Here is a 17,058-nt window from a genome sequence, read left to right as displayed (position 1 = left end):
ACACACATGAACACATTCGTTGAAATATTCACAATGCGACTGTAAATCATGCTCATAAGAAAGAGCCAGACATTGAACATAGAACTGAATATAGAAAAGTTGCCGCACCGAATGAACATGAATATGTTATTGAACCAAAAAAAAAAAAAAAAAACCGACGAAACCAAACTAAAAAAATGAAATGAGCATATCATTATTCTATTCATCATTAAAGAAATAGAAAACAGAATTTCAAAGAATCATCATCACTGCCATTGTGTTTGTGTGTGTGTGTCTACGACGAAGTTTAATGAAGAATTTTTTTTTCTGGAGTGATTCATATTTCTCAATGTGTGTGTGTGTGTGTTTGCGTGTAATTTGAAATCTTTGTTTTGTCAAAAACAGTGTTCCAGAAATGGGAAAAAATTTGTCCATTTAAAAAACATGGCAACATTAATTGTATGAATCATTCATTTTTTGTGCATGTGTGTTTTGGATACAAGCAGCAACAAGAGACTGATTTTGTCATTTTTTTTTTGCTATCCATTCGATCATCATCATAGATATTTATAACACAACGAGAACAATTCGACAAAACATTTAACAATCGATTATTTGTATGTGTGTGCAATATACATCGATATCTTGTGAATTTTATTGTTTTTTGAGACATCAACAATAAATATTTGTTTCCAATTTAAAATGTAAGTGATACATAACAGAATTTTTCCAATGATCATAATATGGTAGATAACCTGAATTATATCATCATCATCATCATTATATATTAATGTGAAATTATTATCAAATCAAATTTGCAAAAAAGACGTTCCAAATTTTTGAACAATAAATTTTTTATTAAATAGTGATGATGAAATTAAGATAACAATGGCAATAAAAAAACAATTTTTTCTAATGTCCATGTTCATCATGTAATTTTTTTTTGTTTTCTGTCACATCATCACATCACATAACAACAAGACAGACACACCAATACATAAAGGCGTCTGCCTGCATCTCAAATATTCATTTCGATTGAATAAGATAAATTAATTGTTTTGTGTCCAAAGTTCAGCCATTGGCTTCGATTCGATTCAATCGTAACTACACACACATTTTTGCTAACAAAACAAATCATCAATTGATCGAAAATGATGGCGATAATAATTGTATCTAAATTCTGATCATTTTTCTGATTTAATTTTTATTTTTTCCATATTTCAATATTCAGAAAAAGGAAAACTACCCGGATTTTTTAAAATTCTAATCATCTTCATCATTTTTTCTTTGTTTGAAAATGGGTCTATTTCATAGTCCTAAATGCCGACTTTTGTCAATGTTGTGTTTGACGTTTTTCTTTTTTTTGGTTGAAATAATTGTTGGTTATTTAACCAATTCAACTGCATTAATTGCCGACAGTTTTCATATGCTTTCCGATGTTGTTGCTCTAGTCATTGCCTATGTATCTGTGAGGGTAAGTAATAAAACTAATTTTATCGAATTTGACGATTTAATTCTTTTTATTATTATTTAGATGTCACCAAAAAAGTGGTCAAAAAATACATTTGGTTGGGCTCGTGCCGAAGTATTGGGTGCATTGATCAATGCCGTATTTTTAGTTGCACTATGTTTTTCCATATTGATTGAATCATTAAAACGTATTGTTGATCCAGAAAAATTACACAATCCAATTTTGATATTGGTGGTTGGCATTATTGGATTATGTGTTAATCTGATTGGCTTATTATTGTTTCATGGTAAGTGATGATGATGAACTATAGTATACTAATGAGTTAATTATTTTCAAATCAGAACATGGACACAGTCATGGTGGTCATACACATGTGCCACAACAAGAAGATATAGTCACTGTCAATGCATCACAGATACAAAATGGTGACATTGGTGGTCAGCAAACCAAAACAAAAAAAATTCAAAATCATTCAGCTCGTAATATGAATATGCGTGGTGTTTTTCTACACGTTTTGGCCGATGCACTTGGATCAATCATTGTGATAATCAGTGCCTTGATTGTTCAATACACTGAATGGGAATATAATATTTACGTGGATCCAGCATTATCTATGATAATGGTCATTATCATTGGTCATAGTACATTTCCACTTTGTAAGCATTTTTTTAAAATCATGCATAACTTTTTTTGAATTTTTTTTATTCTATAGTGATTGATTCGGCATTGATTTTGTTACAAACCGTACCCACACATATTCAAATTGATTCATTACAACGAAAACTATTGCAAGAAATTGATGGAGTATTGGCCGTTCATGAATTTCATGTTTGGCAATTGGCTGGCGATCGTATTATTGCATCGGCACATATACGTTGCCGTAATCTACATGACTATATGCAAATTGCTGAACGTGTGAAAGAATTTTTCCACAATGAAGGAATTCATTCAACTACGATTCAACCGGAATTTGTTGAACCAGATGATACGATGGAAAGTTCTTTAGATCATAATGGCCCAGGTTCTGATGAAGGTGTTGGTTGGTCATCTGGATTACTAAATGCTGGCAATCCAGATGTACAGCTTAAATATCGTTGGATCAATGATGCCAACTGTGCGCTGGATTGTCCGCCCGGTCAATTAGGTCGTGGAAGTTGTGTACAAAGTACATGTTGTGGTCCGCAACAACAAAAACGATCCACACCTGGATCTGGATTGGATGAATTAGAAATTCAAAAAGCTGGTTCAAGTATTGGATCACAATTATCTCGTCGTAATATTCGAAAGTCTGCCAATAATCAAACACCAATATCTGTGGCAGCATCCAAACAAAATAATATATCCCCTTCATCATCATCATCATCATCATCGTCATCAACATCAAACAATCAACAACCACAGAAGAATGACAAACCAATGAATGATCCATTACAAATGATCAATGTTAATGCCAAATCTACAACATTGGCAACAAACGAATCAAAAGCCGTTCCACCACCAGAAAATGATCATTTAAATTCTAAATTAATTTCAACTGTTTCATATTCAAATCTTAGTCAACAAAGTACTACGACATCATCATCATCGACATCCAATCATATTGGTTCAACTGTTGATTCGAAAGAAAATTTAAATGTAGCTACAAATGGCATTTAATTTATAATAATAATTAATATAAATATCTTTTCAATGAACAAATCAAGACAATCAAAAAGACATTTCTAAATGGAAACAAACAAGTAAACAACAACAACAACAAAAAAGTTCCTTATTGAAATGTTTTCTCCATTTTCTGATACCGGCAATACACAAAAAATGTATGTAAATCTCAATACATCGAAATTGACCATTTCACATGTTTGTTTGTTCAACTATATAGATTTACAATCAATTTTTTTTACATCTAAAAAATTCATCTAATTAATAATCACTTTTATTTTATAATTTCATTTTTTTTTGAAAATTCATATCCTCGCTATCTATATATATATGTAATTGGACTCTCTTTTCTTTTGTTTTTGCTTTTTTATAAAAATTTTTGACTATGAAAAACAATAATAAAAAAAAAATTTCAATTTGAATTCTGTTTCCTATTCTTTTTTTTGTGTGATGTGTCGGAAATCCAAAGTTTTCGTTATTGTTGTCCTCGCCTTTTTCACCAATTCAATTCATTTGTTTTTCTCATTTCATCATCATTCTAACAGGTGATTCCCAATTCATCAACATCAACAGCATTGTTATTATCACTATAGATGCCAATTCAAGCCTATCTTTAATTACATATATGCTTTCGGTTATGATCATAATTATCCACTATAACGACAAGTTCATTTCATCCATTTTATATGAAAAATTGTGCGTGTGTAATGCCAGTAGCCATTTATTCAATTGAACGAGTTTATCTACTTCTATATATAATGATGACGATGATGACCTTAACCTTTGTTCTTTGCCCTTTAATAGGTTCAACAACATACACTTGGAAGGGGTTCTTATTGTAAACACACAAACAGACACACACACACACATACCATTCATATATTCTAATTGCTTAACGAAGCATAGCAAGCATAATTATTTGACTGGCCAAACTATAGAAAAACTGAAAAGAAAATAAGTGGATTCACATTTGAACAAATAAAACAAAAAACAAAACAATCATCATCACGTCGACAATATAAAATAGCCATCACCACCACCAGCACCACCACCATCAAAAAGAAACCATTAATCGATCAAACAATTTGGATAATTAAAAAATGCTTCAAAAATAGTTGCAATTCCTTAATTGATAGAGGGCGCCATAATCGATTGTTTATCTACCTGTTGCATCCGATTCCATATATCTGTATATGATAACAATACATTGTTTTTTAAGCGGAAAAAATCAAGAGAAAAAATCGAATCCGTTTTTTTGAGATGTCGTTTCCTTTTTATAAAAAAAATTGTTGTACATTGTTCTTGCTTCTCTTTTTCAAAATACCTGATGACCGACATTCAAAGCATATGTTTGCTAACCATGTAAGTTTCTTATTTCTTCATCACTTAGTAGTCATTCATGTTTAAGCTGTTCTTATTATTTTAGGTGGGATTCAGTGTATAATTTGGACATTGTTCACTTTTTTTAAATTTATCCAAAAGAAAAGAGTCCACCACCACCACCACTCAGCATGATGATCATCACTGGCTTCAACTAGGCGCATCGAACAAAAAGATCTTCATCAACAGCAAGACTTATATATCATATGGCCTTTTTTTCATTGCTTGAGTATAGCAACCAAGCGAATCTTTTTTTCCTAAATTCGTTTCGCCAGATAGTTGAGAAGAATGAATAAAACTTAGACACATACTTCATGGAGTGATAGAAAAAAAAGAGAGGTGAGAGAGCACAAAAAATGAAAAAGACTTGGAGGATAGATTGTGGTTGTTGGCTGGTTGAATGGTCGATCGGTCGCCAATCGACCAACCAACCAACAAACATACTATCCATTTACCGTTGAATGGTTACTGTGTTCACATCATCGTCACTTTTTCCCGTATATTGTCATCTAAACCCAGATTTATAATCATGGATAGATAAATTCTAGTCAATTGGCGCCCTGGAAGTTTATTCCATCAATATATTATCACGATGATGATGGTGTTCTATGTTCGTCTGTTTTGTGGTTTTGTTTTGTTGATTTAGGCACGAACAACAACAGCAACAACAACAACAACAACAACGACGACGACGACAACAGCGAAAACATTCATCATTTATCAAACTAAAATCGTGGAATATAATTAGGCCACACATCTTTATCCATATATAAGCTATACATCATCAAAATGTTCGACATGTTGACTGCTTGGTTAGTTTGTTCGTTGGTTGGTTGGTTGCCCAATGTATTTGGCATTCACATGTCAACACGCGCCCATACTCTAAATGAACAACAACAAAATCATAACAGATATAATGTGGCATCTCGATGAAGTTTGCAAATGTTCTGAATTTTAAATGAATCTCATTTGTTCTTCCTCTAATAATAACAATGAACCGATCCGAATCCGTATACAGATAATGAATGACAAATAAAATAAAATGGGATGGCATCATCAACCAATTCTACTACGTTCTCTCATTTGGTTTGATTCGGATTGGCGCTCATCATCACATTGAAAAAACCGAAAATCGTCAAATTCAAATTCAATACACACACATACACACAACTGAATAAACTTCTGTTTTGGTCGCATTACTGGTTGACATTTCACCACCAGTCAACCATCATCATTCATTAATTCGTTTTATTCATATCCCTTGTAATTCAACTTGTTGTTGTTCCGGCCTATGACCCCTTATAGTTTTGTGATATCATTGAATTGAAATGAAACGAACCTTTTGGTAGTAAAACATTTTTCTCACCATGTAAACCATCATATCAAACAAGTTTATCGTTTGATTTGGTTTAGTGAATTGATCAATCATCGATTGATCATTGGTTGATGGCCACTTATTTTTCGTCAAACTATCTCTGTGTCATCTACCAATGTGATCAATAAGAACAACAACAATCATGACCGATCAAACTAAGGTCACTGCCATTATTACCACTACTGCTGCTACCGGTTTCAAGAATAAACAGTTGCCACACCTTAAGTCATTATCATTTGAATTGTTTGTTTCAAAATTTGAAATTTTGATCCAGAATTCAATACGAGCAATATTCAGCATTCCTATTGTCGCTCTTGCCATCATCATCATCATCGTTATTCCAAGATTATGGACATTGGCAATATTGTGTTCGATTTTAATCATGACATTCATTGTAGTCATATCATCGTTATTATTGTTATCCATTCAATCATCATCATCATCATCATTATTATTATGCCTAAGAAAAATAATGTTATCATCATTATGGTGGAAAAATCGACCAAGACAACAACAACAACAACATTACTATGATCGTCCCTTAAATGATGGTCAACTAATGATGAGAATGAGGATGGTCATTTCATTGATAGTATCCCTTATAATTACCATCGTATGGCCATCATCGTCATTTCATCTTTCATCATATTTATCAGCCAATTTGTTTTCTATAACACTAGTCCATGCTGAACCTGTTGTTGTTAATCAACAACAATCACAGCAACCAAATTATATTGAATGTAAGTAAAAAAAAATTTATGACTTGAAATGTGACGATTCCACAACAAATTAATTTAAACAATGAATTGAATGAATATGATGTATTTGTATGTTGTGTTATATAATGACACAAGAAGAAGTTCTCTTCCGTTTTCGTAGTGATTGATTACTTTCTATTTTGGAGAATAGTCTAATGTTTTGTTTTGGCTATATCAGTGTTGGTATTGGTTCACACACACAAACACAAACATTTTTTTTTTTGCTTTCTCTCTCTTCATCTCTTTTGGTTTCTCTAAATATAGAAAGAAATATTTCAAATATCCAGTAGTTTTGTTTGATTGAATTCAAACACACACACAACTTTTGTTTGTTTTATATGGAAAAATGTTATCTCTCTGTCTGTGTGTGTATGTGATGATGGTGGAGGTGGTGATGGTGAATATATTATGTTTGTAACATGAATTGCTTTTCATCGAATTTGTTTTGGCCGCCACCACCATCACCACCACTCATTATTTAACATCGGTCATAGGTCATTTGGTTAAATTCCTAATGAATATCTTTCATTATTATTGAAGATTAGACATCAAGATTTATCGATTACAAAATCTAAATTTAAAGATATGATATGATTTCAAAAGAGAGAAAGGGCAACCATTTTTTTTCTCGATCAAATTATTAATAGATTCATTGAATGAAACGATACATTTTCCATTCTCTCTCTCTCTTCACTTCCTCTAAATATAGATATAAAATACATAAAGGTAATGATCATGATGATCATGATGATGATGATGATGATGATGATGATGATGATCGGCATTGCATAAAGAAACGAATCAATCATCATCATCACTGCCACATAAAAAATTGATTGATTCACAAAAAGTTGAGATTATTAAATTTGAAAGCTTTTTTCAGAGGGAAAAAATTATTAACCAATTTTACCCAGACGATTACTCTGATTTGTTCAGAGATGTCAGTTTTTATAAAGTGAAATGAGACATGCATGTGTCTATGTGTGACTGTGCATTGAACAAAAAAGAAGAAAATAGAAAAATTGTAGATATCATCATTGATAATAAGTGTATGTGTGTGCGCAAGAAATATTGTCTTGTCTCATCATCATCAAATCTTGATGGTAATTTTGTTGAAGCATCAAACAATTGATGCTTATAATTTTGTTTCTTTTTCCACTTGAATTGACCATTCAAGCCTACTACATAGTTGATTGGTTAGTTGACTGGTTGGTTGGTTTGTTGGAAAATTTTTTTTTGTCCGTCATTCGGGCGAGGCAAAAAGGCCACCATCATTTTACCACCTACACTCACCTATATAGTTTTATATATGTTCATTAAATAGTTTAGATAATACGGTGGTGGTTGAAAAGGAACGAAAACTTTTCTAATTTTGAAATGAAATGTCAAAGGTCATTCAAGTGGAAAGGTGTTGGATTACCTGCTTCATCACAAAGATATATCTGCAAGTGTCTCTATTGTCGATGTGAATCGCCTGCTGTGTTATTTAATTCTTTTTTAATCTTTTTTTGCGCCCAAATTTTTTTTTATAGATAATCTAGCTGATTATTGTACCGAAACAACATGGTCCGATTATCCTGGTCGGCATCTTATACGATTGGAAAAATCATTGAAAATTAGGCTGCCATCTATATTGGATTTCCAATTCAATGAAACACATCGGCAACGAATGGGTTTTTATCGTCCAGGAATATATCCAAATCCTATGGAAAATCATTTGAATAATAATAATCACCAACAGCAGAAGCATCAGTCACAACCACCATTTGTTCCATATTGTCTACTAAGTTTTACTGTCGATTATGGCCATCGAATCTATGCTGAAGGTCTTGCTACCGGTATGTTAAGAATTGATTCACTTCTCTCTGTCTCCTACGTTTCTTACTTTTACGTTTCTTTTACAATAGGACTAATTACCGGTGGTAAAGAATGGTTTACGGAAACTTTACATTTTTCACGGCGAACATCCACATCATCCTCGCCAGCGATTGGTTTGAAAAATTCACAACCACCAGAAATCGGTACATTTACCATATCGACAACAAAAAATGCCTTAACACTAGTCTTTGAACAACTACATGTTGGACCATTTAGTTTTCATCTAATTCTAACACCATTTCGTGATGGTAAATAATTGGACATTTTTTTTCGTTTCATCATTTCACTTTATTGAATCTTGAATCTAATTTATTCCATTTATTTATTCATAGCTAAACCAGAATTCATGTTTAGATGTGAAAGTGAACACGAATATCAATGTACAAATGAAAGATGTATAGCTAAATATTTAGCCTGTGATCATCATAATAATTGTGGTGATTATTCGGATGAACATATGAATTGTATGTCACGAATACCTACTTCATCATTACCGCCCGGTTTTATTCCACCGGATGGAAGAGACAGCGGTGGACGTGAGGAAGATTATTGGCCTCCAACATCACCCTCACAACCACAACAACCTACATCGCCACAATTACCAACATTCCCAATCGATTCTGATTTTGATACTGATCGAACACATGAAATCGGTGGATCATTCGATGATGGTGACACGATACCAGAATATATTGATGTTCCATTCCCTGGTAATGGTGATCGACACAAAACAACACATGTTGGTGGACCAACAAAACCAAAACCAATGAATGGTTTTCATGGTGTAGAAGTTCATACGGGTGGTGGATTTCTTGGTGATCTTTTCCGTTTCGATTCAGAACGTACATCTAATGTTGTTAAAGTTGTTCGTTATCTACTTGCTTTACTGATCATTATCATTCTGGTTACGTTGATCAATTTTCTTATCTGGTGTTTGATTACTAAACGTGATCAATCATTTATGGCAACAGCATCATCACCAGCACCTGTAGAAGGATCTACAACTGGTGGTGGTAGTAGTCCACCACCGTCATCATCACAACAGCCACAATTACCGCCGATTTCAGTAATATCGGTTTAATCTGTCGGTAATCTAGCATTTTTTTGTATTATAAAACGACAACCAAGAAACTTATTTTAAGAACGAAAAAACTTATTATTGATTATAATTTCCTATCTATAACAATATCATGTTTTGATAAATTGTTTTTCTTTTTATTATTATTATGCTTGTCCAACTTTGATCATTTATAATAACGGAAATAAATATGTTTTTTCTAAAAAAAAATTCAAAAAAGCAAAATTTCTCATCACTATATTGACAGCATAGGTTCGTCTGGGTAGAAATGATGCACCGAAAAAAAGGAGTGGATTACCATTGTTCCGAATATTGTAAAGACAAACACTACCAACCATGCATGGTTGTGGTGAGCGCTATAAGAATGAGTGTGCTGGTGGTGGTATGCTTTGTATGCTTTTATTAAAAGTGAAAGAGCCAAGTGAAACACGAAAAACCAAGTGTTTGATCCAGTCCTTTCTGTGTGTGTTTGTTTGTGTGTCTGTGTGTCTGATATATTGCCGCCGTTTTTTGAAATTATTGACATTTTTTTGAATGTTTATCGCTAGGTTTAACAAACGATGCCTAAACGTAAAAAATCAGGATATGATGATGGTATCGACGGTGGTAAACGTCGAAAATATGATTTGGTAAGTTTAGATTTCTGTTCTCATATTCAATAATGTCAATGGTTTATTGATTGATTGAAATTTCTAAACAGTCAGAACAGCTACAAGAATTGATTGAATCGCTTCGTAATTATAAAACATCACAAGGTAAACAATTATGTGAAACATTTATGCGTGCACCGAAACGTCGAACATTGGCTGAATATTATGAAAAAGTATCCACACCGATCGATTTATTACGTATACAGCAAAAGATTCGTATGGATGAATATGATGATTTGGAACAATTTGAATCGGATATCAAATTATTAATTAATAATACGAAAGCTTTTTTCAAACCTGATACAACGGAATATGCAGATGCCATTAAACTTTGGGATGTATATGTGGATTTAAAAAATCAAATTTTTGGCTCATCCAGCGCTGCTAGTTCGGATGAATCATCATCCGTAGCAGCTGAATCTAAAAACGATTCTGCAGATGAAAAATCCGAAGCCGAAACATCGTCAATCATTGGTGTCGATCAATTGGGCGTCATGTGTGTTAGCGGTGGTGGTGGAGCCGACGATGAAGATCCATTCGAAGAATTATTTGGTGCTATCATGTCAGCTGTTAGTGATGATGGTCGACAATTGTCAACAATGTTTGAATTATTACCATCACGTACGGCTTATCCGGATTATTATGATATTGTAACCGAACCAATAGATCTGAAGATGATTGCATCACGTATACAAAATCATGAATACAATTCGTTGAATGATTTAGAAAAGGATTTAATATTAATGATACGTAATGCTAAAATGTATAATGCACCTGGTTCGCAAATTTATAAAGATGCCAATGCATTGAAAAGAACCGTTCAGCAAAAAAGATCGGAAATCGAAACCAGGCGTTCAACACCGGCTGCTAAATCTTCCGAACGAATACGTGCTAAACGTCAGAATCCATTTGGCCAACAGAATAAATGGAGCACTATAGCGGCTGCATTAAAATATGATGAAGATGGTCAAGGAACCTCAACAGCTGGTGATGATGATTTTGATGAAAATGATTTGAATTTTTCCGATTCAGAACATGATCAAGATGATGGTACAAGGGATTCAAATCCACATTGGATGCTTTATAATGCTGTTTATGATACACCACATTCAGAACCATTCATTCGATTACCATCGAGACGTATCTATCCTGATTACTATAAAGAGATTAAACATCCAATTTCATTGGGACAAATTAGAAATCGAATCAAAACAAATCAATATGATCGTATTTCCGATTTGCTTGATGATTTGAAATTGGTTTTCGACAATGCTTTGAATTATAATCGACCTGATTCCAAAATCTATAAAGATGCAGCCAAATTGAAGAAAATTTTACAAATGAAAGCTCGTGAAATCATGTCCGTATATAAAGATGAAGGTGGTGAAGATGATGATGATTATGATGATGATGATGAAGATGAAGATGTTGCCGATACTGCAAATGATGATAATGATGACGGTGATTCAAATTCAATGATACCATCGCCAACGAAAAAAAGTAAAGCTGGTCAAAGACCTTCTCGTTCATCGAAACGATCCATGGTGAATGCAATGTCACAAGAGCTGAAAAATGTTCGCCGTTCCCAAAAAGCCATCAATTCACAACAAAAATCTCGAATGATCACTTTATATCGAACGGTTTTGCATTCCGATGACAATGGCCGTCTGTTAATCGATCCATTCATGGAAAAACCATCCAGGAAAATGTATCCTGATTATTATGACGTTATCGAAAGACCCATTGATATGAAAACAATTGAAAGCAAAATTCGTAATAATCTCTATGAATCAGAAGCATCATTGGTCAATGATTTCCGCTTGATGTTCTCCAATTGCCGTCGATACAATGAAGATGGATCACTTATTTATCAGGATGCTGATCGTCTTGAACAGATAATGGATTCAAAACTTTTAGAACTTGGACCACCACCAAATGCAACTATCAGTCAATTAGATTCCAGTGGACAACGAATGAAAAAAGAACGCGTTCGACCGTCATCGGCCATACAACTAAAAATGAAACAATTATTTGATGCTGTTCATGGTTATACCGATGCTAGAGGACGACAATTATCAGCCATATTTATGAAACTTCCATCACGAACAGATTTTCCTGATTATTATGAAGTGATTGCTAAACCAATATGTTTGGAAAAAATTAATCAACGAATCAAGAATTGTGTATATGAAACCGTAGAAGATTTACTGTCCGATATAATTTTAATGTTGGATAATGCTTGTAAATATAATGAACCTGATTCACAGATATTCAAAGATGCATTGACCTTACAACAAGTGGCATTACAAACGAAAATCGGTTTAAATGTCGACACAGTCAATGGAATACCAGATGTAAAAATTATCGTCCAGGATTTATTGACCAATTTGTTCATATCGGTTTACACACATCAAGATGAAGAAGGTCGTTGCTTTTCTGATTCGATCAATGAATTGACCGAAACCAATCCCATCGAATTGTAAGTGTTTTTGATTTATTTATTTATTTATGAATTTCTTTTATTCATAATTACTAATGTACTAATTTACTATTATAGTAAAACATTGAATTTCGACATAATTAAACGTAATCTTAATCTGGGTCGATATCGTCGTCTAGATCGTTTCCAACATGATATGTTTGAAGTATTTGAAAGATCGCGTAAAGTTTCTCGCACTGATTCACAAGCATTTGAAGATTCGATTGAATTACAAAGTCATTTTATTGCAATGCGAAATGAACTTTGCCGTAATGGTGAACTATTGTCATCAAGAGCATTGAATTATAATTTAAATGCCTTGCAAGCTCATATTGAAACATTGAGACAGGAAAAAGTTCCGAAAGAATTGTCCGAAGAAGAATCTAATCGCCAGACTATTGATACTGATAAAGATATTGATCCAGTTAATGCTAGTTCTATTTCATTAGGTGGTATTGGCATTGGTGTCCCGATGCAAACAATCAACGAAGATGAAGCAGTATTTCATCAGGATCTTATGCTTAAAGTTGGCGATTTTGTCTACGTTGAGCCTCATGATAAAAATCTTGATCCACATATCGTTTATATTGAAAGCTTCAAAAAAGATAACACTGGACAAGCATTGATACATGGTTGTTGGTTCTATCGGCCACCAGAGACATTTCATTTGGCATCGAGAAGATTTTTAGAAAAAGAAGTTTTCAAAAGTGACAACTACACTAATACACCATTATCACAAGTGATGGGTAAATGTTGTGTCATGTTTGTCAAGGATTATTTCCGTTGTCAACCCATAAATATCGATGATAAAGATGTTTATGTTTGTGAATCACGATATACGAGTAAAGGAAAATCATTCAAAAAGATAAAGATTTGGCCATGTCTACAGAATACTCCATATATAATGCGAGCCAATTTATTACCTATGACTCGTGTACCATCTGTTTTTGCTAAAAATCGACCCAATATTACTGTTTGTGATGGAAAATCCGGAATTGCTGAAACTGGAGATGAAATTTCCGACAATGATATGTTGGCTTCGATGGCTGAAGGCAGCGATTGTTCTGTGCTGGATGTTCCACGACCAAATGTACTTTGTCCATCGCCAGCTGATTGTCCTGTAGAACCTGGTGTTCAAATTCAATTCTATGAACAATTCACAATTCCTGCTGGTACATTCCGTGTCGGTGATTGTTGTTATGTTCGCACCGATCAAGAACGAAATTTAATTTGTCGAATTGATCGTATGTGGGTCGATCAAGATGGTAATCCATACTTTCATGGGCCATGGTATGTTCAACAGGCTGAATTGCCGCCCACCACTATCGGATCGTTCTATCCACAAGAAGTGTTTCTTAGTTCAATTGAAGATACGAATCCATTATTGTCTATTTGTGAACGTTGTTCAGTGTTGGATACTACAGATTATTGTACGCAACGACCAACAGAATTTCTGGAAAAGGATGTTTATGTTTGTGAAATTCGTTATCTGGAACATGAGAAAAAATTTGAACCATTACCGGAATGTGGATTGAAGAAAATTCATTACCAAAATCCGTCCATCGTAGCCGACGAAATTTATCGATTCCGTAAGCCACTAGTTCTGACGAAAGCTAATCATCAATTACCACAAGTGATCGAAGATCCTAATCATCCACTTTATCAAAAATTGATTGCTCAGCAACAACAACACTCTCAACAGCAAGGTAGCATGACTTCTACGATTGATCCAGCTCAATTGATTGTTTCTGATTCGCTTTTATCATCTATCCATGATGATTCAACTAACGATACAGTGACCGGTATTGCCATCACACCATCTACTAGTATTATGCCACCACCAGTAGTTCCTTCCCCTGCTGCTGCAATGGCAGTATCGACAACTCCGATGACAGTTGGCATACAAATGAATGTTACACCAAGTGGTTCAATCGCGACAACCAACGGCCAGATATTAACCGGAACACCAGTATCCACACCAATTGTAACACCTACAGCGGTAATTTCTGCCAGCACTACAGCCACTCCGATTGCATCCAGTGGAACTAATAGTAAAAAGAAGCCGGCTACTAAACGTTTAGTTACTGGTTACATTATTTTTGCTTCCGAAGTTCGTCGATCGGTTGTCGAAGCAAATCCTGAATGTTCATTTGGTGACATAAGTCGTATAATAGGTAATCAATGGAAATTGTTGACACCTGAACAGAAAAACGAATACGAACAACGAGCAGCTAAACAAAATGCCGAAGTAAAAGAAATGGTAGCTGCTGAGAAAGCATTACAAGAATCATTGGGTCCATCATCGCCGGCTCCACAACCTGGCCAACCAATGGAGAACTGTGTGTTCGAATGTCATTGGGCCAACAAATGTGATTTTCAGTTTGAAGATGCTCAAGATCTTTTTGAACATTTGACTGCTGAACCGAATGGACATGTCTGGATTTCATATGCCGATACAAAAGACAAAGAACCAGGCGAATTTCAATGTATGTTTCATGGTTGTGGACGAGTCAAAAAAGGAGCTACGTAAGTATCATCAAAAAATAAATTCAACTTCCTTTTTTCAATTCATTGAATCTTTACAGACCTTTTCCAAGCGTTCAACGATTGATTCGTCATTGCAAAGAGGTGCATATCAACAAACAGATACCCAAGTATGTTGATCCGGAAAAACGTTCAAAGAATTACGTTCCTTCATCAAAATTGGCTGCAGCTATAATCAATCAAAATAGTCAAGGTTCTATTATGCAAACCGGACCACTGGGCGTTATTCCAAAAACTGGCACGACAACTACAATTGTTCAGGGAGGACAATCATTCCAAACGATCAATATTCAACATCAACCACAATTTACATTAAGTCAGCATCAAGTGGCCACATCTACGATTCCGATTATGACACAACAAGGAAATCAAACTATTGTTACCACACATCCACATGGTACAGCACAATTGGTGACGACTACTGGACAAGCTGGACAAACATTCATTGCTCAACATCCATTGATTGCAACGCAATCCGGTCAAACGATTCAAGGTGTTCTCCATCATCATCCCCATCAATCGACCGTAGTCCAGTCCGTTCCTCAGTCGACCATTCAGATTCAAGCTAGCGGACAACAGATTCAATTACAAGCTTCTCAAAACGCTGCCCAATCAGTACCGACTCCAATACAGAAGACAAGTATGTATACTTTGTCCATTTAATTAATCAATTTTTTCTGACTTGTTGATTGTTTCTATTTTTCTTAGGTATTGGAATACAGGCAAAACCAGCTGAACCACTTTTTGTTCAACCACCAAGAACTAATCGCTTGGTCCACAGTCAAGCATATATGAAGTGAGTAAAAAACACCCGTAAAGCTTACTTGTCCAATTGACTAATTTTTTTCAACTTAATCAAAAAAATAGATACATTGAAAATCTTAAGCCAGATCGCCGATTCATATCGGCATGGGATCGCCAATTACAAGCAAAAAGACCAGAAAATGTCTACTCAACAGCGAAACAGAATTATGCTGCTTTAAGTAATTGGCTAGAAAATGGCCCTGTTGCCAATCATGGTACAATTGAAAACGCCTTATGGGCATTACGAAATTTTATGCACAAAGATGCATTAAATTTAGCTCAAAATTGTTAGTCATTATAATTAATTAATTAATATTCACACATTATATTTAATCTATTTTTTTCATTTTGACACTTGTGTAACATTGTGTAATGTAACGTAAATTGATGATTGAAATGACATCAAAATGATTTGAAATTAAACCAAAAAATTATTTTTTTTTATTGAAAAAAAAACAAATCAATGAATCTCTCTGATTAATGACATTGAAATCAAAAAAAAATGATAGCGGAAAAAAGAACAATGTTATTTATTAGCAAGTATTTTAATATTATGTCGAATGATTATTGATTGACAGATTCACATTCATCGATCCATTCAGTATAGACATCAATAGGTTCAGAAAGATAATTGATACTGGATTGAAAATCTTCGAAACAAATTCGACAGCTAATACGACCAACGTTACGTTGACGATCCAATTTTACTTCGCAAGATTTTTCATGATTACAAAATGGACAATTAAATAATGTATCCAATGGTTGTATGGGTTTTTTCGCTGCCATCGGCTTTCTTTTGCTCTTCTTTTTAGCCATATTACGATGAACAAAATACAAAGATGAAATTAATTTATTAAATTTATTAATTTGATTGGAAACAATTTTATATATTCAAATTGAATCAAGTTAATCACAAAAGATTTGGATAAACAGTTGTCAATTTATTAATATGGGGCCAAAAAAAAACAATAATGATGATGAACGAAAATATCGATAGCCAGCT

General features: G+C 33.9%; 4 protein-coding genes across 9 annotated transcripts; 3 read left to right on the top strand and 1 right to left on the bottom strand.

The window, feature by feature from the left end:
- The first annotated feature begins 42 nt into the window (after positions 1-42).
- On the top strand, positions 43-3,531 carry LOC124496144 (uncharacterized). Of its 2 annotated transcripts, XM_075733260.1 has the most exons (6): positions 43-438; positions 543-683; positions 1,211-1,453; positions 1,514-1,736; positions 1,792-2,106; positions 2,163-3,531. In XM_075733260.1, the coding sequence occupies exons 3-6, from the start codon at positions 1,277-1,279 to the stop codon at positions 3,104-3,106; spliced, it is 1,659 nt and encodes a 552-aa protein (XP_075589375.1). In that variant the 5' UTR covers positions 43-438; positions 543-683; positions 1,211-1,276; the 3' UTR covers positions 3,107-3,531. The 2 variants fall into 2 exon arrangements, with proteins under 2 accessions (XP_075589375.1, XP_046915578.2); XM_047059622.2 differs by lacking the exons at positions 43-438; positions 543-683 and adding an exon at positions 745-1,148.
- A 788-nt stretch (positions 3,532-4,319) lies between these two features.
- On the top strand, positions 4,320-9,797 carry LOC124496148 (uncharacterized). 5 transcript variants are annotated; one of them, XM_047059625.2, is made up of 5 exons: positions 4,320-4,471; positions 4,536-6,604; positions 8,155-8,460; positions 8,530-8,748; positions 8,833-9,797. In XM_047059625.2, exons 2-5 carry the CDS (start codon positions 6,007-6,009, stop codon positions 9,579-9,581), a joined length of 1,872 nt encoding a protein of 623 aa, XP_046915581.2. In that variant the 5' UTR covers positions 4,320-4,471; positions 4,536-6,006; the 3' UTR covers positions 9,582-9,797. The 5 variants fall into 5 exon arrangements, with proteins under 5 accessions (XP_046915581.2, XP_075589374.1, XP_046915587.1 ...); XM_075733259.1 differs by lacking the exons at positions 4,320-4,471; positions 4,536-6,604 and adding an exon at positions 7,629-7,725; XM_047059631.2 differs by lacking the exons at positions 4,320-4,471; positions 4,536-6,604 and adding an exon at positions 7,712-7,818.
- Positions 9,798-9,970: 173 nt separating this feature from the next.
- On the top strand, positions 9,971-16,515 carry polybromo (protein). Its single transcript, XM_047059609.2, has 6 exons — positions 9,971-10,207; positions 10,279-12,707; positions 12,786-15,233; positions 15,293-15,891; positions 15,960-16,047; positions 16,119-16,515. The coding sequence occupies exons 1-6, from the start codon at positions 10,139-10,141 to the stop codon at positions 16,345-16,347; spliced, it is 5,862 nt and encodes a 1,953-aa protein (XP_046915565.2). The 5' UTR covers positions 9,971-10,138; the 3' UTR covers positions 16,348-16,515.
- On the bottom strand, positions 16,467-17,023 carry LOC142597738 (transcription elongation factor 1 homolog). The gene has a single exon (XM_075733269.1). It carries the CDS (start codon positions 16,869-16,871, stop codon positions 16,620-16,622), a length of 252 nt encoding a protein of 83 aa, XP_075589384.1. The 5' UTR covers positions 16,872-17,023; the 3' UTR covers positions 16,467-16,619.
- Positions 17,024-17,058: the final 35 nt, after the last annotated feature.

This window comes from Dermatophagoides farinae, chromosome 8, assembly GCF_024713945.1.
Source record: "Dermatophagoides farinae isolate YC_2012a chromosome 8, ASM2471394v1, whole genome shotgun sequence".
NCBI classification, from domain to species: domain Eukaryota; kingdom Metazoa; phylum Arthropoda; class Arachnida; order Sarcoptiformes; family Pyroglyphidae; genus Dermatophagoides; species Dermatophagoides farinae.
This window is presented reverse-complemented; position numbering and strand designations above follow the sequence as displayed.